Source organism: Centropristis striata, chromosome 6 (genome assembly GCF_030273125.1).
Source record: "Centropristis striata isolate RG_2023a ecotype Rhode Island chromosome 6, C.striata_1.0, whole genome shotgun sequence".
In the NCBI taxonomy this organism is placed as follows: domain Eukaryota; kingdom Metazoa; phylum Chordata; class Actinopteri; order Perciformes; family Serranidae; genus Centropristis; species Centropristis striata.
This window is the reverse complement of record NC_081522.1, coordinates 11,712,314-11,739,240: the sequence shown is the minus strand read 5'-3', so window position 1 is coordinate 11,739,240 and position 26,927 is coordinate 11,712,314. Positions and strand designations below refer to the sequence as shown.

General features: G+C 39.6%; 4 protein-coding genes across 5 annotated transcripts; 1 reads left to right on the top strand and 3 right to left on the bottom strand.

Annotated features, from left to right (window-relative positions):
* The first annotated feature begins 1,150 nt into the window (after positions 1-1,150).
* On the top strand, positions 1,151-7,654 carry ccdc33 (coiled-coil domain containing 33). The gene is made up of 11 exons (XM_059334774.1): positions 1,151-1,527; positions 2,239-2,417; positions 2,567-2,630; positions 5,240-5,435; positions 6,158-6,246; positions 6,363-6,494; positions 6,598-6,691; positions 6,773-6,897; positions 7,099-7,188; positions 7,293-7,409; positions 7,499-7,654. Exons 1-11 carry the CDS (start codon positions 1,477-1,479, stop codon positions 7,553-7,555), a joined length of 1,194 nt encoding a protein of 397 aa, XP_059190757.1. The 5' UTR covers positions 1,151-1,476; the 3' UTR covers positions 7,556-7,654.
* Positions 7,655-7,695: 41 nt separating this feature from the next.
* Positions 7,696-11,022, bottom strand: LOC131973790 (cholesterol side-chain cleavage enzyme, mitochondrial). The gene is made up of 9 exons (XM_059335873.1): positions 10,626-11,022; positions 10,188-10,343; positions 9,859-10,058; positions 9,563-9,766; positions 9,177-9,337; positions 8,897-9,063; positions 8,601-8,679; positions 8,310-8,501; positions 7,696-8,215 (listed from the first exon to the last, which is right to left on the bottom strand). The coding sequence occupies exons 1-9, from the start codon at positions 10,895-10,897 to the stop codon at positions 8,093-8,095; spliced, it is 1,554 nt and encodes a 517-aa protein (XP_059191856.1). The 5' UTR covers positions 10,898-11,022; the 3' UTR covers positions 7,696-8,092.
* Positions 11,023-11,168: 146 nt separating this feature from the next.
* stoml1 (stomatin (EPB72)-like 1) lies at positions 11,169-16,052 on the bottom strand. 2 transcript variants are annotated; one of them, XM_059335875.1, is made up of 8 exons: positions 15,908-16,052; positions 15,701-15,833; positions 14,882-14,975; positions 14,628-14,777; positions 12,462-12,665; positions 12,169-12,382; positions 11,878-12,078; positions 11,169-11,463 (listed from the first exon to the last, which is right to left on the bottom strand). In XM_059335875.1, exons 3-8 carry the CDS (start codon positions 14,960-14,962, stop codon positions 11,267-11,269), a joined length of 1,047 nt encoding a protein of 348 aa, XP_059191858.1. In that variant the 5' UTR covers positions 14,963-14,975; positions 15,701-15,833; positions 15,908-16,052; the 3' UTR covers positions 11,169-11,266. The 2 variants fall into 2 exon arrangements, with proteins under 2 accessions (XP_059191858.1, XP_059191857.1); XM_059335874.1 differs by having other exon boundaries at positions 14,869-14,975; positions 15,701-16,051.
* A 2,058-nt stretch (positions 16,053-18,110) lies between these two features.
* nr2e3 (nuclear receptor subfamily 2, group E, member 3) lies at positions 18,111-20,501 on the bottom strand. The gene is made up of 8 exons (XM_059335889.1): positions 20,385-20,501; positions 19,950-20,100; positions 19,742-19,845; positions 19,389-19,652; positions 18,977-19,164; positions 18,642-18,882; positions 18,458-18,563; positions 18,111-18,328 (listed from the first exon to the last, which is right to left on the bottom strand). The coding sequence occupies exons 1-8, from the start codon at positions 20,458-20,460 to the stop codon at positions 18,196-18,198; spliced, it is 1,263 nt and encodes a 420-aa protein (XP_059191872.1). The 5' UTR covers positions 20,461-20,501; the 3' UTR covers positions 18,111-18,195.
* Positions 20,502-26,927: the final 6,426 nt, after the last annotated feature.

Below are 26,927 nucleotides of genomic sequence, written 5' to 3'. Positions count from 1 at the left end.
ACTTAAAGCAAGTTACACTTGCAATGGAAACCTGCAAAAAGGAAATGCACCATGTTCCATTTGTTTTAAGTCTTTAAGCTCACACTCATAATGGCTAAAATATCAGCCTCGAAAATTGTCTGTAAACTTTCCATGAGCTACCCCCTATTTTCATCTACTGGTTTTGAATAGTTTATTTTAGAGGCAGGATACATGTATATCAACGAACACTTTCCCTTTTTCCTAAAGAGTTCAAAATTTGGAGTATTGTGTTATTTTTCTAATACAGTGCAAATTTTTGGCTCTTTATGGCTCTACATTTTGCAGTAAATGAAATATTCAATTGTACAGTATTAGTGTTTTGAAATTACTCTCACTGAGTTGAGTAAAGCTGGGAATAACTGCCAGAGTGAGCCACAGGTGCTGCACAGCACGTCAACTAGAAATCATTAGTTCGTCTCCATCAACCTGCTTATCCAGGCTCTGACAGAATTCATGTGGGGGCTGGTATTTACTGAGCAGGAACCTCCCTTTGATTCCATTGATTCTTACATGCTGCCTCTGAGCATACAGACAAAGTTTGATTTTGTTTTCAGTGCTCTAAGATTGAACGTGCAATGGTGGCAGAAATATTCAAACTTTTAGTCAAGTAAAAATAGCAAAACCACCATGCAAGAATACTGTTATACGTAGAATAATGTTATTGTTATCATTAATTTTGATTAATGTGTACGTGTGCATCACTTTAAAGGTATATGTAACTATTCTACATTGAAATGTCTAAAATGAGTAGACCTCTGTTGTATATTTTGTTAACTTGTGTACTAACATTAAGTTTTTTTTTAAGCCAGAGAATTCTGAAATGAAAAAAAAAAGTTTAATTTTGCCACCTGTCGATGGCGTTATATCCTCTTTGTGGTTATCTGCCCAAAGTTGTCATAATTTGACTTTCTATCCAGTTTTAAGCAACATTTTTATGATCTTGGTCCTTTTTAACTACATATTTAAACCCAATGACAGATTTTAGTCATTGGACATCTGGATATTAAGATACTAAAGCAGCTCAGCTCAGCTCACATGTACACTAGAACGACCTTTGTCAACCGAACAGCACCAAATCTGTAAAGCTGTCAAACAAATGTAGTAGAATGAAATGTGCTTTAATGTAGTGTAGTACTAGTACAAAGTAGCTCACAGTCAAATTACTAAGTCCACGTAGCTCAAAAATTGTACTGAAGTTCATTATTTGATTACATGTAGAAAGTTTACACACTGCTAACGGGGGTTCAAAGATGCCAGGTACATAAAGATTGTGAGCTCTGAAGATGAAATGTGATACTACAGTATTTTGTGCATAACAAGAGTCCCTTTCATTAGTCTGAGAGTTGCTAAGGCTTGTGTTGTGGTTACAGGTTGGTTGTTCTAACTTAATGGCAGAGCTCCAACTTTTACCATCAGTTCCATGTTCTCTCTTCTGATAAGGACATTTTCTGTTGGATGAAGGCCTCGAAAAAGACAAAATCACTCAGCAGCCCTGCAGCTATAAAGGTAGGCTCTGATAAACCTGTAGGAAGATAATAGATAATGACTCTATTTCATGTCATTTCTTTGGATGTGTGCTACCTGGCAACCATGATCATTGACAGCGTACATTGTATATGCAAGGCTCATGCTTGAAGGACTTCAGGGCTTTTGACTAAGAGCTCTCCTGTTGTAGAGTGGGTACTGTATGCATAGTGATGTAACAGCCTTTATATTCAGGAGATGAAGAGGTAGAACAGGCCACAGACAAGCACAGTGAGTACTGAGAGGTCGTAGTTACAGTGTTTTCTGGATCATAAAAGCTTTCGTTTTCTGCATAAACACAACTGGTAGGTTTAATGTTGCCATTGCAGATGTACAGGAGTCCTCCCACATTGTTTTGGGAGATTTAAGCACTCTGCTTGAACAACTAACTGCCAACATTTGCAGAGTTAATGCTCCTTCTTTGTGGTTTGTGTTGTGTATTTAATCCTTATGCGTTATGAAACTGGCTTAACTTTCTTGTCATTTGTTCCAAAGACCCCACCACTGTATGTGGAATAATACTGACAATAATTGAAAAATCAATTAAGTATGTAAGGAAATGAAACACTTGACAACTTGACAGTATATTGTGAAATGCAAACAGTGATATGTATTATGTATCCTGTGTGGCCCTGAATCATATGCTCACTCTGTAATTTGGCACTCAAAACTTTTTGAACCCCTGCTCTTCAGCTACAGAAAGATGGATACAACCTGCCATCCCATGATGCCTTGGCAAAGATCCTACCAAAGACTGAGCTACAGGAAGCAGCCCAACAACAGCAGGAGACACCTGCTGAGAGGCCAGTGGCTCCACAGGCCGACAAACCCAACATAAACCACACCTATCAAGTACATCATCCACATAAACGGTGAGGGGAAAAAAAACTACACGCAAGAAGCTTGAATTTAATGTGATGATCACTGTATGAATAATATTTTTGCAATACTAAAATTTCTAAAACGTTTAATGATTTTTTTCACTAATGACTTATTTTCACTTCATGTGTTCATGCCGTAGACCCCCTCTGCACGACTTTGAGGATGATCCCAACATGGCCGAGATCACCAACCTCCAAACTAAGGTGATTAGACATAATCAATACCTAAACTCTTGAATCAATCAGTGAAGCAATCTCAACTGTCACGCTTCGTTAGTGAACATTGACACGGGAAAGCCAGTGAGATGGGACGGTACGCTGAAGCACATAGTTGGGAGACAAGATGTCAGATAGTGGAATAGATTAACATTTCTCAGACTGATTCCATTTAAGGAGGAGTGAGACTGATGAGGCTGAAACTTGTGCGCAGGTATTATTTATGCATATCCTGACATTTTTCTCCTGTGGCTGTGAGGTTTCTCCATAATTTTATTAACTTATTGAAATTTGCTGCTTTGATCTGTGGATTGGCTGGAACTTTGTTTCTATGTTCATGTAGATTGTATGTAAATTCATGGAGATTTTTGATAGATTATATGATAGAAAAGCATCTGGGTATTAACTGGACGATTACATATTGACACTGTATACATTTACTGTACACTACTACTGAACATACACAATAATAACATAAGATAATCTTTTATTATTCCCACAGCGGGGAAATTGTTGTTGTAAAAGCAGCAAAGGGGATAGTGAAAGAAAAAGAGGACATATTAATGAATGAATAAATAAATAAATAATAAAAAGGGCAAGTAAATAATGAGCAAATAGACAGTGAAGATGCAATAAACAATAAAAAGTAGATAGACCAAATTCACAGTGATTCACAAAGGAAAATATTGATATTGCATGATAATTATAATGGTATGGAAAACCCTAATTAAGTATCACATCACCAGCTTCTCTCCGTGATACAAGTGTTCTAAAGTGACAGCTTTTATGACAGCAAGGTCACTTTAATGTCTTCAAATCATAGCGAGGGAAAGGAACCCCTAGTATTCACAGGCAGAGACAGGTTCCCCTTTTATTTTTGACACATGAGGGGACTTTCCAGACTCATCATGGGGAGCCGTCCTACCCATCATGCCTGTGGGGCCCCCCAGCAGAGACACCATCTCATCTACAGTCATGATTGTCACCTCGTCCCTGCCCTTTCAATTAGATGCTCAATTTCACCCTCGTGTCCCACGGGAGTCACAACCACACCATCCGAGATTGGAATCCCCTAATCGTCACCCCCTCCTCATACATGCAGCTGGACCCTGCTTTCAGTCTCTATTCAATTCTGTCTATTCAATGTGAAAGAGGAGTATGTGTCAGAGCAGAGAACAATGAGCATATAGAGGCTGCTAGACAACTCGCACAAGCCTTTCACTGAGAAATGTCTTATAACAGAGCTCTGCAGCAATGTGATTCTGAAGTCAGGGAGGAATCTTTTCAAAGGGAAAGAAGGGCAACACGAATGTGAACAGAAAGGAGAAAATGTGCACAAGATTTTTGTAAAATTCAGTGTTATTTTTTAGTCTGCTGTACTGTAATACTGTCATGAATTTGGCATGAGTTTTGCCTCTACAGTTCAGCAAACAGGCTTTCACAGGAGGACGCTCTGCGAATGAACGACAAGGATTCATCCAAAAACCCAGCTTAAAGCTCCCATGACAAAAGACCTTCACAGGATACGGTGTTATTGTTCCATTGGATTTGAGGAGCCGGAGTCATGAATGAATTGTACCCAAACCTTAGACAATCGATTTCACATACAGCGCCCTTTATAGCATAATGTTCTCCTTTGGCTTCCAGTTATGTCCCATTTCTCATGTCATGTCCTTATCTGAAACCAGGAGTAATCAATTATTCATTCAGATGCTGAGACTTTGTGAAACATGCAATATGTACATGCTGCTTGGATGTTTTTAAATTCTTTCAGTGTACAGAAACGTGTTGTTGACTACATCCTGGAGGACTCTATGAAGAAATGGAGTTGAGGAGACATCTAGTGGTGGTGATCACATAGAACCACTCTGTATTGAATTTGTCCCATAAGATTTCTGAGAATATTTCTGCCATTTTTTTGTTCCTGGAAATTGTGTTTGTGTGAGTAGTAGTGTAAAAATACATTAGTCACAGTTTCTGGCTTTTTGATTGAAAATAAACTTGAGGTATTACATCAGGGTGATAGCTTTTAACTCCTCTTTGCCCTCAGACCAAACTTGATGCAATTAATTATAAACTGGTTCAGTTTAACTACGAGCTCATTAGGGGATTGGCATTAGGATAATATCAAAAAAATGTATTTTTCATCATATTTAGTCATTGCTTTTTTCTTTGTTCACACAATGCTGGCAAACAGCAAAAAAACCAAAACAAACATTGATTCATACACAAATGAGGAAAGTGTTGCTTTTATATTCTCGCTTGGGACTTTTTATTTCATTAGAAAATCTTTGAGATTATTATTTTAACAAACCCACCTGCCCTTTTACAGGTAGGGTCAGAATTATACCAAAAAACAAGTTGTTGTTTGTTTGTTTGTTTGAACTGATGTAGTTCAGGTTGTGTTTTAGCCATATGCTAAACAAGCTCATGTGCACCAGCTGTTCAAGAGAAGAAGAACATGCACTTTTGACCTTATAGTTCTTATGTTATAAGCTTTGGCTCACAACATTTGTTTTGGTAAAATCCTGGGTTTTAAAAGGTTAACAAATATCCTACTTCAAACTTGAGACTGACCGTCAACATGTTTCCATCAGGAGGTGGAAAACTATCGTTCAGCCATGAGCAAGATGGCAGAAGACATCATATTGCTGAGGACACAGTTGGTGACGTTGGAGGCAGAAAACAGTCAGCTCCGCAGTGATCTGTCTCTACAGCAGGACCTTGGCAGAGATCTGCTGGATGACACAGACATCGACGTCATGACCAAGGCTGAGATTGCTGACCGTATAGGTAAACCACAGCATAACTCAAATATATGTTTTCTATTCTTTATCCTCTCTTAAAATGAGCCTGAACCAAGACAAGTAATAATTGGCATCCCTAATGCTCAGCAAATGTTTTGATCAGATGCAGAAACATTTCAGAAAGTTTATTATCCAGCCAGCAGCTGTTGAACCTTCAGTCCATGTTCGGATTTCAGGGCATCTCACTGGCAGTTGAGTCAGTGATGGTGGAAGGTGGCTCACTGTCTGTTTGCTAATCCTTGTGAGTGTCTATTCCCAAGCAGACTGTGCCATTTTGTGATAAGGCAGCTCATTTAGGCCACGGACCCTGATAAGCTCTGTGGGTAGTGCATCCCTTATCTCCAGAAGGACAGTTTGTGACCCTCAGTGAAAGGATGTTCCTGAAGGTCTGACTGCTGGCATCAAAGCAAAGGGACCAGATTTAACTCACATGAAACAGAAAAATCTATTCCTCTTCAAAAGCTTAAATGATGGGAGTTTTGATGGTTATTGTTCAAATATGTAAACCTCAGAACTGACATGATAATCATTTTTAATTTGAAAAGGCATTGAAACTTAAGTTACTTTACAGATCAAATGCTAAGTCTTATTTATCTTTGATAAACATAGCTGTCCTTTTCTTTTTTTTCAAACCCAGCACATTCCTTTGCCTATGTATAATTACCCAAATATATGCCTGTGTGTATGATTTCCTGTTTTTTTTTTAAGCTTCTCTGAAATTCAAGCTGGCCAGTGAGACCAGTAAGGCTGCCTCTGAAAGAGACAGGATCCAACAGCTGCAGAATGACCTGATCAAGGTTAGAGTATGTCTTAAATATATACACTATATACACAATAAAACGGAAATCTTTCTGTGTATATGTAGTTTTTATATTGTTTTCTGTTCTATTTTCATTTTGTGTGCACTGTGCAGAAGAATGACAGTGAGAAGGAGCTACTGAAACTTCAGAGAGTTTACCAGCAGCAACAGGAGGATGTGCAGCACCAGCAGAGTAACTTGGCAAAGATGGCAACTTTGGAGGCCACAGTGAAACAGCAGGAAAAGGTGAACAGTCAGCTTCAGTGTCTGCCCGACACTTACCTGTGACAAAATGCAATGCTTCTGTCTTTGAAGAAAAGCTTGAAATATATGTTGTGCTATTTTTCAGGTCATTGAGAAGATGGAGAAAGCATTAGATAGCAAACTCAGAGAGAAGAATAAACAGAGTGGTGACAAAAGGGTGGTGGTGAAAAAGCAAAGAGGTAGGTGGACTCTGTAGGTGAGGTGGGGGAACGATGTGTTTTCAAATAAACATTTGCAGAACATGTCTTCCTGCTGTGTAGGTGAGACTGACCACAGAAGAGAGGAGATGGAGTCGGCCCTGGTAGCAGAAAACACTCGTCTCAGAGGAGAGCTGGACAGGGTTCGCCAGCAGCCTGCTGCAGTCATTATACAGCAGTCAGCGCAGGTACACCATCACATTCAAGCCAGTCTTCACAGTGTGATGTGAAAATGGTATAAAACTTTGATTAGATTAAAAGACTGAGGATTGGCATCTCAGATATCCATATTGTCTTGAGGAATATATTGTAAAATGTTATGATACTTTACATATTATTGTCTTTCAGTTCTTGGAATCTAAAATTGATGTGTGCCATGTCGCCCTCAGACAAAAGAAGCACTGCCAGACAAGGAGAGACTGAGTTTACTAAATAAACTGGAGAGGGCCCAGGCAAGAGTCCAAACACTGGAGGCTCAGGTAACAATACAAAAAAAATAGATACTCATAGACTTAATGGGTCACTGATCAGCTTTTCATTTGTGGTTAATTGGGTGTTTTGCCTCTGTTTGCATGTATTACAGCTGGAGGAGAACTCTAAATTATGGGGCAGACAGAAACAAGAAATGTTGACCAAACTGAGTGAGCACAGGCATGGCTTTGTCCGGACGTCCACCACCATCCTTCATAATGTTCCTCCGGTCAGTTGAGGGCAATTAGCCTTTGTCATTTACATGATTAGTGCTGTGCATAATTTAATTTCACATGGAATCATTTGTGCCTCTTACAGAAATCTGTATCATTATATCAGCAAAGCAAACAGAGGAAGCAGAAGCCTGTAACATGACCTGCAAGTGAACTATTTAACTGTTTACCCAGACTTAACACACTTTACTTTCTTTGATTTAATGTTGCAAATAAGAGATTTTCATTGAATGAATATATTTAGATATTAAAATATGTAATAAAATTATATATTCAAAGACATTTTGATTCAGTTGTGATGTTTTATTCGTCACTGGTAGATATTTTAAAATACTTTTTCCATATGCACATAGAATAAAACATCTGTACATTCCAGGTTTATTAATATGTTGTACACACAGAATACACATTTCCATCATTGTTCAAATTACTCACTAACATACAGCACATATAATGACTGTTCACTAGTTTTGGAATTACTGAGGTAATTTGTTCATGCACATTTTTATTTTTTCTTTCCTAATGTTTTTTTGCTCTCCATCAACATCTAAGGTTGGAAGATTTTATTTACAGTTTATATTGTGGTGCTTTGTGAAGTCCTTGACATTAAACTGTGATAAAGGTTTATAGAAATGAGCAGGGCTTATCGTGCACCACAATTTTCCTCTCAAACTTGGTGTTACCGACTACCATGTAGAGGCTTCAGTGTCAATAGTATAGGTTTCTCAGGTAACAGTATGAGTTCAAAGGTACTCTTCACTTCCACATGGCGCTGTTTCTCCACTCGGAAGTTCTCAAGCATCTACAAAGACAGAAAATAATAGACATAATCAACATGCTGTATATATGAGCCACAGAACAAAGTGAAATGTGTTTTGATAATCTGTATGTCTCACATGGATAAGGAAGATTTGCATCTCGGCCTCAGCTATTCTGCGTCCTAAACACTGACGGGGGCCGAAACCGAAGCCCAGGCTCCTGAAGTAGTGTGTCTCTGTCCTCAGCCAGCGGGAGGGCTGATACTGCTCGGGACGGGAAAACACTTTGGGGTCTCTGCCCATTGCATACAGTCCTAACTGGACCAGGGTCTAAACACAAACACAACATAAACACATAAAAGATGAGCAGATGGGCAGCGAAACATGACAGACCAGCATAGATTATTTAGATTTTTAACTGCCTCTTACCCCAGCTGGGATGTGGTAGTTTTGAATAATGATATCTTCTGCTATGTATCTTTGCAAACTCACTGCAACTGGGTGTAACCTGAGGAATGAGAGAGAAAAATCTATATTAAAAGAGACTTTTTTAAATGACAGGTAAAAAAAAAAAAAAGAATGTAATTTTCAGAACAATACGTTATTAATAAAAGTATTACTATAAATCTGAAAGAGATAAACTTTTACTTTAAAAAAATTCACATCTAACATCTCTACAGGGTCATTAATAACATTACATATCTGGCACCGCAGTTTGTTTTCACCTCAGTGTTTCCTTCAAAGCTCCTTTGACCAGTGGGATCCGCTTCAGCATCTCCTGCATGTCTCCCTGGCTTTCAGCCCGAGCTGCAGCCACCTCTGCCCTCAGCTCATCCTGGAGTTTGGGGTGCCTGGCTAGTTCATACAATGTCCACAGCAGCGTTATAGAAGTCTGAAACACACAAACAGGATTAGGCAGAAAGCCAAAAAGTCCAATTCTGTAAAAATGTGACTTTCAGAATGATTTTTATCATTCTGGGGGGGGGAAGCCAATTTGTCCCTTACTGTATCTACTCCTCCAGCCATGAGCTCAGTGATGCTGGCCTTGATGTCTTCAATGGACAGCTTGTCCAACATGAGCAGGCTAGCAAGGACTCCTGGGTATTTCTTTGGAGTGCCAGATTCCTTACGTAACTCTCTGTAGATGTTGTAGATGCAGTGGTCAGCTGATGCACCAAAAGAATATAAGTCAGTTTTTCAGAGCTGCCTTGATCAGAAAACATGGAACTCAACAAGTCATTCAGATTTGGATCCCCTTCCTGTCACATGAAGGCTCATTAGCATATATCATGTTTATTAGAATATAATGTTTAAATTATTTTTTAAATTAAAGCAATTTGCATAATTTACCCCCTTTAAAATGTTCATCCTGGTTGTTCTCTGAGTCCTACCTTGGTGGAAGATCCCATCCCAAGCCTCCACATGGTCCTGCCACACTTTTGCCCCAATCTTCCTCAACAGAGCAGGAGGTATAAACAGCATGGGTGAGGTAGTCTTGAACATGAGGGTGATGCAGTCAATGAAATGCTGAGCATCAGGGTCGATGTAGTCCAGCATCAAACCTAGACGCTCTCCATACAGCACTGAGCTCACCGCTGTGTAGGACAGTGCAAACATGAGACAATACGAGGGAAAAATATCACAAATTATACTTGGATATCAAGAAAGATATCAAAAATAGTCTTACACTCGAGTGCATATTTAAAGAGTTCTTGAGAGAGGTCAGTGGTCCATTTGTTCTGGCCACTTTGCTTGATCTTTTTGTGAACTCTGGCCACAAAATCCTGGCCCACTTCTTCCAGCAGAGGCACAAAGTTTCCCAGCACCTTCGGGCAAATCACCTCCTTGTTTAGAATCAGACGGTTTGATCTCCAGTCCTCTCCATTCCTATGGGAAGATTGGATGTAAACTAACAATCATCATATTGTATAGAACTCTTGGTCCCATGAAACTATCGAAATATTGGTAAAAACAGAATGTATACAGTAAGGGAATAATAATAATAATAGAGCATACTTGAGTAAAACTCCATATTTGCGATTCCTGTAGTCTCTGTATAATGTCCAGGCTTCAACTTTCAGCCTTTTAGGATAGTGGCCCTCTGCTTTGAACAGGATAGCAGCATCTTCAGGGTTGATGATATTTACACTTTCATAATGACCTATTTTTTCTCTGACATACAAAAAGTCAGATGGAAAAAAGGGGCAAAAAAAGCCATATCAGATGCTTGTCTTAAAAAAAACAACATGGCCTTGTAGATTGCCAGTCACAGACATTTTTCAATGAAGGAAACATGTTTAGAATTTCACCCAGAACATGGTTACAACTAGTGACATCATTCAAAGTCATTTGTTGTGTCTTCTCATGTTACTGTACACTTAAGTTAAGACAGCGGACAGTAAGTCATGTAGCTATTGTATTTGAGATTTATGCAAACTGCTTTGCCTTCCGTACCTGTAAATGGGCCCAAAAGTGTTGAAGTTCTGCACCATGATGTGGTGAAGGTTTCTGAAGCCATCCAGTTTCCAAAAATGGTACAAGTTGGCCATGCCATTCTTCCACAATCCAGGAATCTCACTGAAAGACCTGATAATGCTGCTGCTGTCCGAGTATGCCGGTCTGACAATTGGCATGCTGCTGCTGCAGCGCACACCTGTTGTCAGCTCTCCGATCCAGGACAGGGGCACTGTCACTGGGCTGCGCCACACACTCAACCTGGCCATCATGACAACTAAAATTCTCACTCTGGGCTACTTTCAGCGGCTACTCTGGCTCTCCCAGAGACATCTGGTGCAAAACAAGGAGGCTGGTCTAAATAGTCACCCCCCCTTGCTGTGCTGATCAAGGCTCTGCTGTTGAACTCTACAGTAGATAGAAAGGTGCAGTAATAGAATATGCCACACTGCAGTTGGTCTGTGTATGTTGTGTTGCGGTACTAATACTTTCTCGTTTCATAGCATAATGCAATCATACGTGTGTAAAAAGTGAGATGCCAACTAACATTAGGCCTAAAGACCTTTGAATTTATTATGTAATCAATGAATACAAGAAATGTATAGTTAAAATTAAATATTTAATAAATACATTAAAAAATGCTATTTCTTAAGAAGCTTTATGAGTTCTTCCAGTTTCATGGCAGTCTTAATGTCTCCCTGGATTTTGAGTCTGCCACTGGTATAAGCAGAAAATGGTCGTAGCACACCCTGGAACATGGCCAGAAGGTCGCTGTCACTCATGCTCAGTGTCACATCTGGCTCTCTGCACAAGGACCCTGCTCCAGCTGCACCGCTACCTAAAGAACACACACAGAGCAATTAAAAGATTTGTAATTTACCCAACTGTATTTTTGTTTCTATTTACCACAAACATTTAAGCGTTACTAGATTGATTTAGCACAACTTGTATTCAGTTGCTTGATTGTTTTATGTAGTGCACAGGGGCAGCAATGGTGCTATCCTCCACACAGAGGTACCAAAAATGTAAGGGTTTTATATGCCTCGAACCTGAGCAACACTTATGTCATCAATTACAGGTTAAAATCTTGTGCTTAGCCTTGTGCTTGTTTCTAGGGGCTGAGATGGAGACATATCCACGAAAACAAGTTCAAATGCACAAATGAACAAAATCCCATCTATGTCTTACATGTGATCCCAATATTTTTGGGATATAAGTTGTGCCATATTTACAGTAATATATAAACCATCACCTTGGCTCAAATCCACATAGTAACTGAAACGTTGTCCATCTTCTGAGCTTATATCAAACTGGAAACTGGCCCCAACCTGGTCGACCAAAGCTTCAGAGAGCAGGGGCTCGACCCTGCCAAGCAGCTCTTCAACAGAACCTGATGTGGCCACGACTGCCTGAGGTGCACTGCTGAGCTCGTCTGTAAAAATTATGCAGTCCTCTGAAGAGAAAAAGCCACAGATGTATTTTACAACATTATCAGAATGGGTACATGTTGTACAAAAACAGTTACATGCATATGGCGCCATACCTTGTTGAGGCTTTGAAATGCCACTCTGGCCCAGGAAGTGCATAGCCAACTGCTGAATGGGGCCAGTGAGGCCTTCCAGTCCAGGCACTCCAGAGGGAGGCATAATGAGGGGTCCAGAGGGGCCTTCCTGTGGTTCTTTGAGTAGAGAGCCCAGGGTAAGCTCTGCCCTGTCCACCTCCAGTCCCCAGGGTCGCGTCATTTCATTTATGTCCATCTGTAAAGAGCGGTAAAGGATGTAGGTTTAATGTAATACAGCAGATAGCCAGCAGAGAATAAGTCCAGTATCGTCTTACCACAAGATATTCTCCAAGTTTAACTCTCTCAGTCTGGATCTCCCTGACAGTCTTCTTGGCCAGACTGTAGGTCAAAGCCTTTTGGGCCGTCATCCTGGTTGAGGCATTCAGGTCCTGTACTGACAGAACTGAGATGACGGGGTTCCAGATCCTGAACTGGATGTCTGCTCCCACTGACAACATACCACCATCCAGAGTAGCCACCTATAATAGCAGAACTACATTTTACAAGAGCACTGGACATCTAACATAGATTGTTTCAAATCTGTCACAATTTAATACAATATTTGTGTCAGGCTGAATATACAGTTGACACATGCTAACTGCTTAAAAGGAAAGTATTGGCACCATTGAAAAACAAGTGACGTGAGCTGGTCACCCCAGCTTTATTAGGGCCACGGGGCAATCGCACCGAGCACTGGCCCCTACAGCAATAGCTGTAGAACTATTGTTATACTGTGGATTTTTTCTTCTTCCTCTTCCGGACACAATGTTGTATGTAACAAAACGTGCAGTTTGATCGGGATCCGTGTGCTATTAATTTTCCCTACAGAATCCAAATTTTTCGCGACATAAGTCATGAAAAACTACCCAAAATTTTGCATTGAAGTGAATAGGACGGCCGAAAAAGAACAATAATTGGAGATTTTCAAACGTTTACTTCTCCAGCATAATTTCACCTAGAGACTCCATTTAAACTTAGAGTAGACACAAGTCTTCTGTATTGGTGTATTAATCCACGTTTCGATAGATCATATAGTTTTTTATCAATCCCTGTACAATGACCATGATCATTTTTGGAGAAATTCTGAGATTATAATGGGTGTATATTGCACGGAATGTTCATGTCACAGTGTGTGACATGATCGCCTGAGTGCAGAGGGAGAGAAAAAATTGTCAAAAAATAAAATTGAAAACTGCACTCCAGGCCGCAAATTCCACTCTACAGAAATAATTTATACATAGAAACTTAGGAAAATGTGTCATCTCACTCACAATCCTCTGGTAAAGCTGTCAGAGTTATAGTTTGGGCATAAGACACACAGATGCGCCACCAACACACACCAAAAGCCTCATTGACAACCATATTAAAAACGCAGGAAGATTTCTGTATAAAAAAGCATATTTAACAGTTTGTCAGATCGCTCTTACAAAGCTATTTCTTCATTTTTCTTCACAAAAAACATATGTAGCTGTTCAGGAAGAACTCAGGACGCTCGAAGTGGATCAATGATAGGTGTTATGGTTTTTCCAAAAATGGTTTCTGTTCGAGGCCAGAAATTCCAGTTGATTGCTCTGCTCTGATTGGTCGACTGCAAAGCCTTTGATGTGATTACAGTTACACGCACGAACATGCGCGCATAAGCGCACACACTCCTCCAGATACACATGCTTTACACACAAACACATGCGCGCGTAAGCGCACACACTCCTCCAGATACACATGCTTCACACACACGCACGCACACACACACACACACACACACACACACACACACAGGTAACTTTATGTGATTTTAGTTACACACACACACACACACACACACACACACACACATTTTGAGATTAAAGGGCATAGGTTGCTGTATAGATAAATACTTGTGCTCCTTGTATATAATATAGTATCATAACATTACTGGTATTAATTGTTTGAAATCTCTGAAGAATCTCATCATAGTGTACACACACCGGCAGTAGCCCCCGTGGCCCTTTCAGAATTTCCCCAGAAGGAAATTTTCTAGTTGAAATGTAGTATTTCATTGATGGGGCTATGGCAACTTTCCCAAAAAGGAAAGGTTAATTAAAACCTTAGAACTATGATACATGCTTAAGATTAAAAATGAATGCTTTGTCATCAGACTTCCATTTGGATTAAATTATGAAAGTTATGGAGGCAAAAGACAAAAAAACAAAATGCTGCTGCTGGCATTAAAACATTTCAAATAAACTGTAGGCAGCATGAGGTTGCATCTTCAACATGTAGTGTCATTTACTATTAAGAGTTCCACTTAGTATCAGTTTTATTTCTCCAGTTTCACACTGATCAACAGTACACCAAGAGTGCCACCTGCAGGACAAAGTGAATCAAAACAGATTTTATTTGCTGTAATCATTCCTCCTGTTCATACTGCCCATCAAAAAAATGAACTCAGTGTAGTGATTTACCTGGCAAGGAGGGATGTTGAAAGCACGGGTGCGCAGGTCTACTCTCTGCCACTGGTCAATCAGGGGCAGCACAAGGACAATACCAGGGCCCTTTGGTGGACCAACACGACCCAGACGAAACACTACTATCCTCTGGTAGTTGGGCACCGTCTACAAACAACATGAGTCACATGAGTTGTTTGTTTTTCTTCTCAATGAGTGAGTGGAAATGCTGTTGGAGTAACTTATAGTTTCCTCTTACTTTGAGTACAAACCACCCTGATATAGGAAATGTTATAAAGGTGCAGATATAGACAAGGAAGATGACAATCAGGTTGCAAAACCAGGACAGCCATCCTTGGGAGGTATCTGGAAGAAAAGGAACAGAAATTGTTTTATGGTGTGGTTTAAATAGAGCTTTCTAAAGTATTGGGGTTGGACACACAATTTTAACAGAATGCCAGTGTACACTGGCATTACAAACTCAGGGTGTGGAGTTTGAAAGACAGAGTTTTAGTAGACAGATGGGGCAGTACGTGTGCAATGCTTTGTAGCGAGGTGGGTTTTGGCACATGTTGTAATATTGTTTATTATATGTGTTATGCATATTATTTTATGTTAAAAGGATGTCTGTGTTTTTTGTTTCACATGGGTGCAGGACACATTTCCGTTGAGAACAATAAAGTTAACGTTAGAAAAAATATATATAACGTGATGGACTAGGCAGTAATACCACTTTGTCAACATGGTGTGGATCAAAACGGTAAACGTTTCATGTGGACTGTGAAAAGTAAAAGGGAAGATTAATGAGGCTGTTCGTTTGTCTCCCAAGTCAAAAAAACACCATAGCTTCCATAGTTAATTTGAGCTACTGTTAGAATAATCTGTTATTCTGTCTTTGTTTTCTGTCTCCGTGCATGGGGGTCACTATCTGATTGAATAGGTCACTGTCTGTGCCTGCGTAGTTCACTAACTGTGTGTGTGCCCTCTCTCTTTGCATTTATAGATTAATCACGTGAGATGCTTTTGATACAATGATCATGTACTAATGTTGTTTTAAAACTATGATTACTCTAGATACATTTATTACTTACCAGTGAAGTTTTCAGAAACATTGGGGAAGTTATCAAATGAAAAGCCTTTGTGGTAGCTGCGCTGTGTGAAGCTGTCAGAGTCCACAAACAAGCCAGGAGTCCTCGGACAGGTGGAGTCCCTCTGAGGGAGCAGCTGATACGATTTGCCAAACATTGTCAGGTAAAACAATTGTTAACATGAAGTTGCTTTGAATAAGAAATAACTACCCGTCTCAGATGTAGCTGTCTGACAAAGCCAAGTAAACAACGTAGCTATGGTTACTAAAATGCAGGATGATTTAGCTCATTATGCTAGCTAACTAGCTGAAACTTCTTCCGTGTTTAGTTCTAGCCGCTCTTCTTCTCGCTGACGGCTCGTATTCACCAGTAAATGTGTTCATTAGCGCCATCTATCGTTAGCGGAGCCCTACTGGAGTTTACATGCGGTGCAATCATGATAGCCCCACGTTGAGAGTGGTTGAGAGACCTTTGTTTCCCATTTTCAGGTGTTTTGCTGTCATATCGTCACCCTGTTAAAATAATAGCCTAACTAATTAGCCTAACTAATTTTTTCAAGTTTTGCAGGAAACACAAAAAACTTCACTAAAAGTGTAACATATGACATTTATTGATCATTTCACTCAAAAAGGATGTAACAAAGGTTGGCTATTGGCATAGTAATAACACTGTGTGTAAATTATGTAATTTAAGAGAAATAAATGACTTAGGCAACTGCACATTTCTTGACGTATTGTAATAAAATTATGTTAAACTGACAACTTGGACGTCTCCTGCTCATCATTCCCCATCAAACAATCTGCGCAGAGATATAGGTGAGGATTTTCTGTTGGTGTCAGATAATATAATTTTAAAGGTTTCCTCAATGCATTCCTCTAACAAGTAACATTAAAGCTCATGAAACTTGTCATGTCATGTTTCATGTTACCATATCTTGCTTAAGTCACAAAGGCATGTTCAAAAAATTGCTTAAGTCACATTTTATTTTGACATAGGCATAATAAATCCGCATAAGTCACACACTTGACATAGGCCATTATCTTAAAGGGGTAAAATCACATGATCTGATCAACTGAGGATGTAGGCAATTTTACCATAGGTGGCCGGCGTCATGAGGAGATGATTTAGGCACAAAAAAAACAATTTTGACAAAAAATGACTTAGGCGATCCTTTTTTTGCAAGTCACAAGTAAATCTCAAATCTTTGCACTCAAGTCACAAGTCCTACACTTTAAGTTTCAAGACCAAAACAAGTCATAATGCTCTGCACCAAATGTATACTAACTTCATAACAGAGTAACAGTTACAATTCAATTGACAAAAAACATGAATCCTTTGTATTTATTTGCTAAAACAAGTTTGTTAGACCAAGCGCAACTGAGCTAAATCATGAAAAAGTAGTATAGACATTGCACTTTCATAGCATGGCTGGGGGGGGGGGGGGGGGGGGGGGGGGGGGAGTATCATGAAATTTCTAGTCAATATGCTCAAGTCCAAGTGAAAGTCACAAGTATTTTTTTAACTTTGTCAAGTCAGATTTAGCCTCTTTTTGTTGTTTTGTGTCTCTTTGTAGTTGTTTTGCACCTGACTTGTTTTGTTTTTCTTGGTCATTTTGTGTCTTGTAATTGTTTTGTGTGTTAGGTGGTCATTTTGATTCACTTTTCAGTTGCTTTGTGTCTCTTTGTGGTTGTTTTGTCCATTTTCAGAGTCCCCTTGTTTTCATGCTGTGCCTCTTTGAAGCTGTTTTTTATCTCTGTAGTTTTTATGGTCTCATTGTACTCTTTTTGTGTCTCTTTTTAGTAATTTTATGTGCCTTGTGGTAAATTTGAGTAACTGGTTGGTTTGATGCCTCTTTAAGTGCTTGTGCCCAGTAGGCCTGTTCAGTAATCCATCCATGGGCTGACATAGAGTTACACAAGTTGCAAATATATCTGTAATAAGCTAAAATTTACTAGCCATTATGATGTGACGGTCAGACTCCATATTCATTACATTATCATAATGATAAAGTTTTGGTCCTTTGTAGCATATTCCTGTTATATGTGTTATGTGTTCTCTTTTGTGTCTGTAAAACCAGATAAAGAGATAAAAATGACCAAAGATCAACAAACTTGTCAAATACAAAAATTCCATATTTATTTAGGACAAATACTTACATTCAAAACACATATCTTCATTTTCATATAGTGTCGTACACAAAATGATAATAATGCATATGGTTGTTGATAACAAAACTGTAATATTTACAAAGAAAATCATGTTAAAAAAATCACTGCACAAAACCTGTATGCCTATTTAAATAAAATGCCATAAACTGTAAAGGATCTTTTTTTTTTACAACAGACTTTTGACTTCTAGTGGGAAAACGTTTCCTTCTGTTATATTTCAAACTATGAAATTCTTGGGTTAAAAAAAGGGCTATTCTGTTTAATACTGTGGGTTGGTTTATGGTGTTTTCCTCCTGGCAAATTAAGTTTCCCTGTGTGCTGGTTTTAGTCTTAGTTTTTGAACATGTCACAAAGCAGCTTCTCCATGGGTGTGCTGCCAATGGTCCTGTGAAAGAACAGCTGCTCTATTTTCTCTGAGCTCACAAAGTGGAGGGATGGCAGCAGAAGTAACAGTCTCCCAAATCTTAATGGACGAGAACAAAAGACAGTGAACTTCATGTTTCTATTCACGGCAGATAAACTTGAAATACTCCAGATTTTCTTATATTGCAAGATCTTTATAGTCTGTCAGAAAGAGTTACAGCAGGCTTACCTGGCACTTTGGCTGGGGTATACTGAATGAATGTGCTGACCAAGCAACACCTGTGACTGGTCCTGCAGATTCTCCACCTGCTCTGGGTCTTTGAGGCTGCGTGTCTCTGCAAGTAAAACAGCAGACATTATTTTCAATGTCCATTCAATAACAGATGCAATTCCCTGAAGGAATGACTCCTTACCTGGTTTGAACAGGACTATCGCTTTCAGGCAAGCAAACTCAGTAGGGTCAACAGCCAAGGCCTTAAAACGATTAAAGACCTCCTCCAGGATGCGTAGGTCTGTTGTGGAGAGGCTGATCTTGGACTGCTGGGATGGAGACATGTCTGGCAGAGACAGAAGAGGACAGCTGTCCATTGGCAGGGACCACTGGATGGCACACAAGAGGAACATCTCGCTCCAAGCTTCCTCAAGGAGAATCACCTGAGGATGTCACGGAAATACGTGCTATCAGCCTCACACACGACTTATGAATTGGTTCAGTAAATACACTGAACAACGTGTCAGTCAGTCTCACCTGGTCTCGAAATGGCAAATGAGCAAAAACTGGCAAATTTTTTGCCCACTTGACAGACATGAAGAGGAGTCGTGCCGATGTCTCATAAATACTCTCTGAACAGCTGAAGGTGTACGGGGACACACGGCAGTCAGAAGGAGTCTCATCTCTCTCTGAATCATTGGTTGTCACATCAATATTTTCCTCCACTGTGTGTTTAAAAAAAGACAGTCACAAAATTGTTCAAGGCTACTGGAGAGCAATATCGTAAAAAGTCACAATGAGTAAGATTTTCTCAAAACAACAACAACCACAAAAACACATGGCCATTTCTAAATTTCTGTGGCTTATTGTATCATCCTTAAAAGGCAAACCCTAGCAAAACCAAATATAAAGTGTATTTTCAAAACACTCCACTGTCATTTGAACTCACCATCCTCAGGTTCCAGTTTTGCACAAGTCTCTGCAGTCAGCAGGCTGACCATGAAGCGGTGGTAGTTATTGGGGCTGCTGCAGGGCTGTAAAGCAGCAGAGGTGTTGACGGAGGAAGTGACCAAAGGTCTGCAGATGACTGATGAGTAGGTGGCAGACGAAGTGAGCTCCCGTGTGGTGGCCAGGTGCTCCTTTTTAGTTTCCACACTTATGGAGTCCAAACTGACGTGTGCTGTGCTTCGTGGCTGTCGCTCATTCTGCACAGCTGCCAAAAGTAAATTAAACATTATGTCAAGGCTTTTGATCATCTGTACTATTACAGAAATTATATTTGCACATATTCAGTTTTCTCACCATCTTTGTTCATGCCAGCTTGCAGACACTTCTTTAGTCTGCAAGCCTGGCATTGGTTCCGATGAGCCTTGTCAACAGGGCATCTGCCAGTTCCAGCCTGACACCTGTCACAATAAAAATCCATACAAGTGATTACTTGTTACAATATGTATTTCTCCATTACACACTCGGCTACTCTGATTGCCCTTTTCGATAAAACTTTGCTCACCTGTAGATGAGTCTTCGTCTCACACTGCGCTTGAAGAAGCCACTGCAGCCATTACAGGCGTAGATACCATAATGTTTACCGCTGCTTGAATCAGAACACACTTTACAAAGCAGGCCTTGGTCAATTACTTTACCTGGGGCTGACCTCATTTCTGTAAAGGACAGATGTCAGAAAAAAAAATGTCACACTCTTTTAAGGATTACCAGAGTTAATTGTACAAATTGGTATTCTGTTAAATTATTTATTTGTTTACTCTTCTTTACTTTTTAGTCATTTTTTTATTGCACATACGATACACAGAGCTATCATAGACATAATTATCTTAACAACATAATCCGCTGTACAGAAAAAATGTTTTTATTTTTTATTTTAGTATCATTGTTCAACATCTTCTATATTACAACAGTGGTATATTACAAATAATTATGGGCTCACCTGCTTGAGGTCCATCTGTGAAGTCATCAGAGGCGTCAGAAGAAAACATGTTCATTTTGGGCATGTGGTCTTCCATTTTTAGATTTTTTATATATATTTTTTTATAATATCTGAGCTCCACTTAATAAAAAGTTTTTAGGTAAATAGAAGATTACTCCCAGAAGTATTAAAGTTGCCTGGCTGCATCAAAACATTTTTTAATGTGAAGTGTTGACTCATAGCAATGCTCCTAAAATACAAAATGTATAGCTCTTTCCACCAAAGTTTGCTCGATGATATTGATCCAGTGTTGTTGTCCTTTCTCTAGTCGTTTCTGATGCAATGAGAGGTCAATAGAGTCACTGTCTTCTTCTTCCCTGCCAGAGTGAGTGTGAGTCGTCTGGGGGCTTTCTGAAGGTAGACAAGGAGATTAGCACCAGGCGCTGTGTAAGCAAATGCTGGTTTGTCATCCTCTTAATCTTTACTGTCTATAAGGGTAAATCAATCAGTCACACTGCTTATAGGCATAACTGTATTCAACAAAGGTGACCACTAAGAAAGAAAAGGAAAATAATATATTTTACTTTTTACTCACACTGCTATCAAATGGCTCCCAAAATGTGGCTGCTGCATAATAAAGGTCAGGAGAGTAACAGCGGTCAACATTGTTGTTTCAATTATATTCTGTTAAATCTTTGTTGCCTTTACTTAGATCAGCTTTCATTATTAACATGCATTAATATCAAAAGAAAAGATAAAGAGGCGAGCAAGCAAACAAAGATGCTCCATATGTTATGTGTAGTCTATTGTAAATGTGGTGATACTGACTCACAGCATTGACTAACAAGTGACTTAATCAACTAGCACTAATCAACAACACACAGTACAATATGGGTTATTTTCCCCACTCCTTGTACACGTCTTCTCCTCGTTAACAGGGTAGTGGGGTTAACATGGCAGTTTTACACCATACCTATGCGCCATATTGTCTGTGCCTGTCAATGACACTAATGGCTTCAGGGGAATACAACCACCCCAAATCAGCAAAGTAGCTTAACCTTCCATGAAATGTGGTCTCCTTCACGGAGGGGGATCACGAAAGGGGGGCGATGAGAAGAAAAACAATTAGTGCAGAGATTGAAAGAGCAGCAACAAGTTGACCCTTAATTCCATTCTTCTGCCATATGGTGACTGCCTCCGTCTGGCTAATTAGTAAGTAAGTGCAATTTACTGTTATTGCAAGTGCAAACAACTAGAATGCCACTTATCCTCACATTAAGATGTTACACACACAATGAAATGAATACCTGTGATTATTTTCTGTACATGTCTATCAAGCTGCAGTGATGGATTACGCTTTTATTGAATAAAGATAATGACATCTAGTTCAGCTCTTTAATCAGATCAAACGTAACAAAGACAATAAAGATACTAATGTGACTGCCTGCCGTGTCCACACAGTGATTTCCGTAATCCTTATTAAGTCACTCTTGATTTTAGGGAAACAATGTAGTATGGAGAACAGAGCTCTTTCTGTTGGTCCTAACTGGTGTATGAAAGGATTACAAACTAGTGGCAGAGCTGTTTGAACTCAGAATCTGGATCAGGTTTAAAATCCTGAAACAGGGACAAAACAGGTTTGATATGGGGTCTCAAAGGCTCCAATAGATGCTGTGGTGTAGGTTTGTTATAATAGCATGCAGTGAATTAGCTTTGTGTCATGCACTTCAGTAAAACTGCAGTTGCAGGTGCAACAGTAATTTATTTCATTCTCCCTATTGTGTTGTTGGTTATTTTGTTAAGTCGTTGTAATGCATGTCTTTAAACTGCCGTACAGATATTATGTGTTTTAAAGGTGCGTGTTTTAAATTTGTTCTGTCGGATTGTGGAAACAACATCTGTGCTACAAAGAAGATGTGTTGTATTTTATTGTTCAAAGCCTTTAAACAAAACATGTATCTGCATGACAATGAAAACAAAGGAAACAGATCTGATGAGCCATGAAATATGATCGGAAATATTTTTTTCAGTTACTCTAACACCACATGAACGCTGCACAAAAGCCCTATACATATATACATGTTAACAGAAGAAAATGAAAATGAAATTAAGTCTACTCCAAAATTAAATGGTTTCTTCCTTGGCCCACACTGCACTCAAGCTTCATAAATTTGGGCCAGTAGTTTTTCCGCAATCCTGCTGTCAGACAAACAGAAACACAACCATAACCTCCTTGAGTAAGGTAAATATACACAATAAACATATCCTGATGCCAACTGACCTCATGGCCTAGCCTATATTATCTTTGAATTAGTTAAAACAGAGTTAAAATAATTATAACCCAGCATCAAAATGTCTCAAACACACCATTAATAATTACTTGTGAACTGATTTCACTTCCAACTTAGACATAATAAACACAGTTTGGGAAGTTTATCTATGTTGCAGTATACATTTACATTTAAAACACCACCTGCTCTGTAAATATCCCTAAAATACAAATGTATACTGACCTAAGCAGTACTGAGTATGGTAATCTAGGGTCCCATGTCAGATTACATAACCCAGGTGTTGCTCACATGTCAGGGTGATCTGATTATCTTGTTCTCCGTACTAGTAGACTAGACATTTACATGTAAGGTGCTTGATAAAGGGTAAGTATTGAGGAAAATGATGATGTTTCAGACAATTTCAAACACAGCATCAAAGTGTTTGCATCATAGTAAAGCACATAATAGTCCTTTCTGTCTTCCTTTCTTGACTCTCCAGTCGTCAGTAGGGGTAAGATGCTGCTGCCATCAGCAAAGTGCTGCTTTGAGGTTTTGCCTGTAGGGATAACTGTCACGTTTCTTCACTACTCAGCCCTGTGATTGTTGCGCAGATGCAGCCAATCTTTAGCAGCCCGCTGCCATGAGGCAACTAGATGATTATGTATTTAGTGCGAGCATTTATGATGACAGAGGCCTGCAGGTGATTGAAAACACGTCACTAGTAAAACCCTAGCTCAGTTGCTTGGCAGATCAGACTGATCAGCTGTGCATTAGTTAAGGCGTGCAATTACCGCATGTTATGAGTTTGAAATATTTTTTCACTGCAGTGCATCAAATACTGGAGACACATGCACTGCAGCAGGCACACGTGCACTGTAAAAATAAACCTGTTGTTTTTACGGTAAAAAACTGGCAGCTGTGGTTGCCAGAACTTTACCGTTATAAATACGGTGCAACTTTTTGTAATATTACGGTAAAATTGTATTAGCACTGTTGATTTCCTGTTTAAGATTGCCATTTTAGTCCATATTTTAGCGTAAAAAAAAAAGTTTTTCCATCAAAAGAAACGCTGCTCTGCCATATAACTGACAAGAAACACTTTATAAATGCCAGATTTTACCATTAAATATTACAGTATATTTCTGTTGGAGATATGGTGTTTAGTACATTTAACAGTGAAAAAAGGTATTTTTTTTACAAAAAATAAATGCTAAAATGACTTGTATATATATATATTACAGTATATTTTTGCACAACAAACATGGTGCCAGTGTATTTTACAGTGGGGTACTGTATTTTTTTTTTTTTTTTAAATGTAAAAAATACTGTTTTGGCTGATATATACATTTACGATGTTTCATTGTTACTGAAACTGAATTAACCCATTTATCATTTTACGGTCTTTTACTGTCATGGTTTAGCAGTTTTTCACCGTAAAATCTACAGACATTTTTTACAGTGTGCAAGCCATCATTTTGTTGTCCTTCAGAGGATGCCCTTGAACTCTAGTTCACAAATCTTTGCATCACTCTAAGCATCTTATTTATATAATCTCTTTGATTGACAGCTATTGTCAAAGAGTGAGATTAACTTTTAAAGTTGTTGGCATCCACTTCGTGTACATGGGGCAGGTGCCTTGAATTGCAAATGCATAAAATATGTCAAAATTGATTATTTGTTGTATTAATTTTTTTGTTCTTTGTTTTGTACCTATGATCTCAAAGCCTGCAAATCAATCTACTTTTATGACTATTATAAAACAATGCATATAAAGAGAAAACTCTTGGATCAGTGAACAGATAAAACTGGACAAAATTCTCATCAAAATACACAAATCGCACAAATCTGAAATGTAAAGGTACCTATTTCTAATAAATAAAGGCAACACAATGTCCTGGCAGGATAATCTTATGCCCGCTCTGTTATAACAGCATTAGCTCCTGTTACACTGCACTCAGCATGTCTACCTGATTTCAAGTAGCTGCGGAGAATGGTTAACCGAGCTTGCTGGTTAAGCTTTGTAGGTTCACTTCAGCAATTCCTGTGGTCCCCCCCAAGTCTGATGAAGTGGAAGGATTGAGGTGTCAGCACTATGGCGACCAGGGATTGCCCCGCCTGGCCATCTGCTGCCACTACTGTAATCCACACAATGAGAAAATCAGTTGTCTCAGTCCGTATCAAAGTCACGTCAGCTCAATTCAACAGGCAAATCAACATCAGCGAGAGAAAATCCATGTTATTGCTGACACAGGAACTGAGAGGCTTATTAGGTTATGCCCTTTAAATAAAGTCACATATTACATACTCTTTGGCCTAGATAAAACATAACATTCAACATCAATTAACTGAAATTTGAATGTAAATGAACAATGATTGCATTGTTTCTTCCTTGAAAATATATTATTTTCTTACAGTTAATTGGGTCATTTTGTCACACAATTATCTATTGCTTTGATTTTTCTGTTGGCTGATGATATTCTGAATGCATTTTAAAATGAGAGCTCAATATTCTCTATAACATAATTTTAAATTTACAATAATATATCGTATCTAGAAGTCTATTGTCAGTAATATAGGGCAACAAACTAAACGCAACTCCAGAATTTAAAATCACATTTTGCACATTTTACCTCTAGGTCATGTAAGTGCCTACACCAAAGAAAAACAAAATATGTCTGTCTTATTACATTTGGTCATTTATAGAGGTAACAGTAGGACAGAAACAGGTTCCTGTCAGATAAAAGTATAAATAGTTCAATATTTTCCTTTTAAAATAAAATAAAAGTTTATTTTTAGGGGATGGAGTGGGGGAAAGTTTCAAACATAAAAAATATATAATAGAACAATTTTGTGAGCATCAACATTCTTTATTTTAAACGGTGACTTCAATATCCAGCTCGAGAAGTCAACAGACTTACTTAGAGAAGAAGCACTTCCCTCCTCCTTTGCTCTTCTGCTCACTCCCTCACCACCTACTCACAAATCTGGCAACCACCTTCATCTCATCTTCACCAGGAGTTGCTCTACTACCAATCTCTCCGTAACCCCACTTCATGTCTCTGATCACTACTTCACCAATTTCTCCCTCCCACTCCCCCAATCGGACTGTCTGCCCTCACCGACAGATACTGTACTGGTCCGCAACATTCGCTCTCTCTCTCCTCCTGCTCTGGCCTCATCCGTTCTCTCTTCCCTCCCTTCATCGGACTCATTCTCACTTCTGCTGCCCAACTCTGCAACTGACACTCTCCTTGCCGCCCTCTCCTCCTCTCTTGACTCGCTCTGCCCTCTCACTCCTCGGAAAGTACGCAAGTCCTCCCCTGCCCCTTGGTTGTCGGACTCCGTGCGTGCTACCAGAGCTCCCCTACGGGCATCAGAACGGAAGTGGCAGAAATCTAAACACCCTGGAGACTACGCAACTACCAATCTCTTCTTGCTGCCTTCTTATCTTTGATCTCAGTTAAAAAAAGCTCTTTCTATCAGATCAAGATCCAATCCTCATTCTCCAACCTGAAGAAGCTCTACTCCATCTTTACAAACCTCCTGGTCCCTCCCACCCCCCTCCTACCGAGCCACTTCGTCAGCCACTTCCTGAAAAAGATTGAGGACATACGCTCTTCATTTACCCATCCAATCTTACAACCCGCCTCTCCTCCTTCCTCGTCATCGTCTCCCACCCTCTCAGCATTCAATCCACTGTCTCCTCCTCAAGTGCTCAGCCTTGTAACCTCTGCCCGTCCTACCACTTGTCAGCTGGATCCTATTCCTTCCCACCTGTTTCATTCTATTGCTCCAGATCTCCTCCCGTTCCTCTCCCATCTTATCAACACTTCCTTGACTAATGGCTGTTTTCCGAACTCTCTGAAGGAATCTTCAATCAACTATCCTGCTATCCTGAAGGGCCACTCAACAGAGACTGCCCTTCTCACTGTGACTGAACAGCTTCACAAGGCGAAAGCGGCCTCTCTCTCATCTGTGGTGGTTCTACTGGACCTTTCTGCAGCTTTCGATACTGTTGATCATCAGATCCTCATCTCCACCCTTCTCCACCTTGGAGTATCTGGCTCTGCCCTCTCTCTGCTCAAATCCTATCTCAAGGACCGCACCTTTTGTGTAACTTGGAGGGGTTCTGTTTCAGAACCCTGTCCACTCACCACTGGGGTCCCTCAAGGCTCTGTCCTTGGTCCGCTCCTTTTCTCGGTATACACCAACTCCCTTGGCTCCCTCATCCACTCGCATGGCTTCTCCTATCATAGCTATGCCGACGACACCCAGCTAATCCTCTCATTTCCCC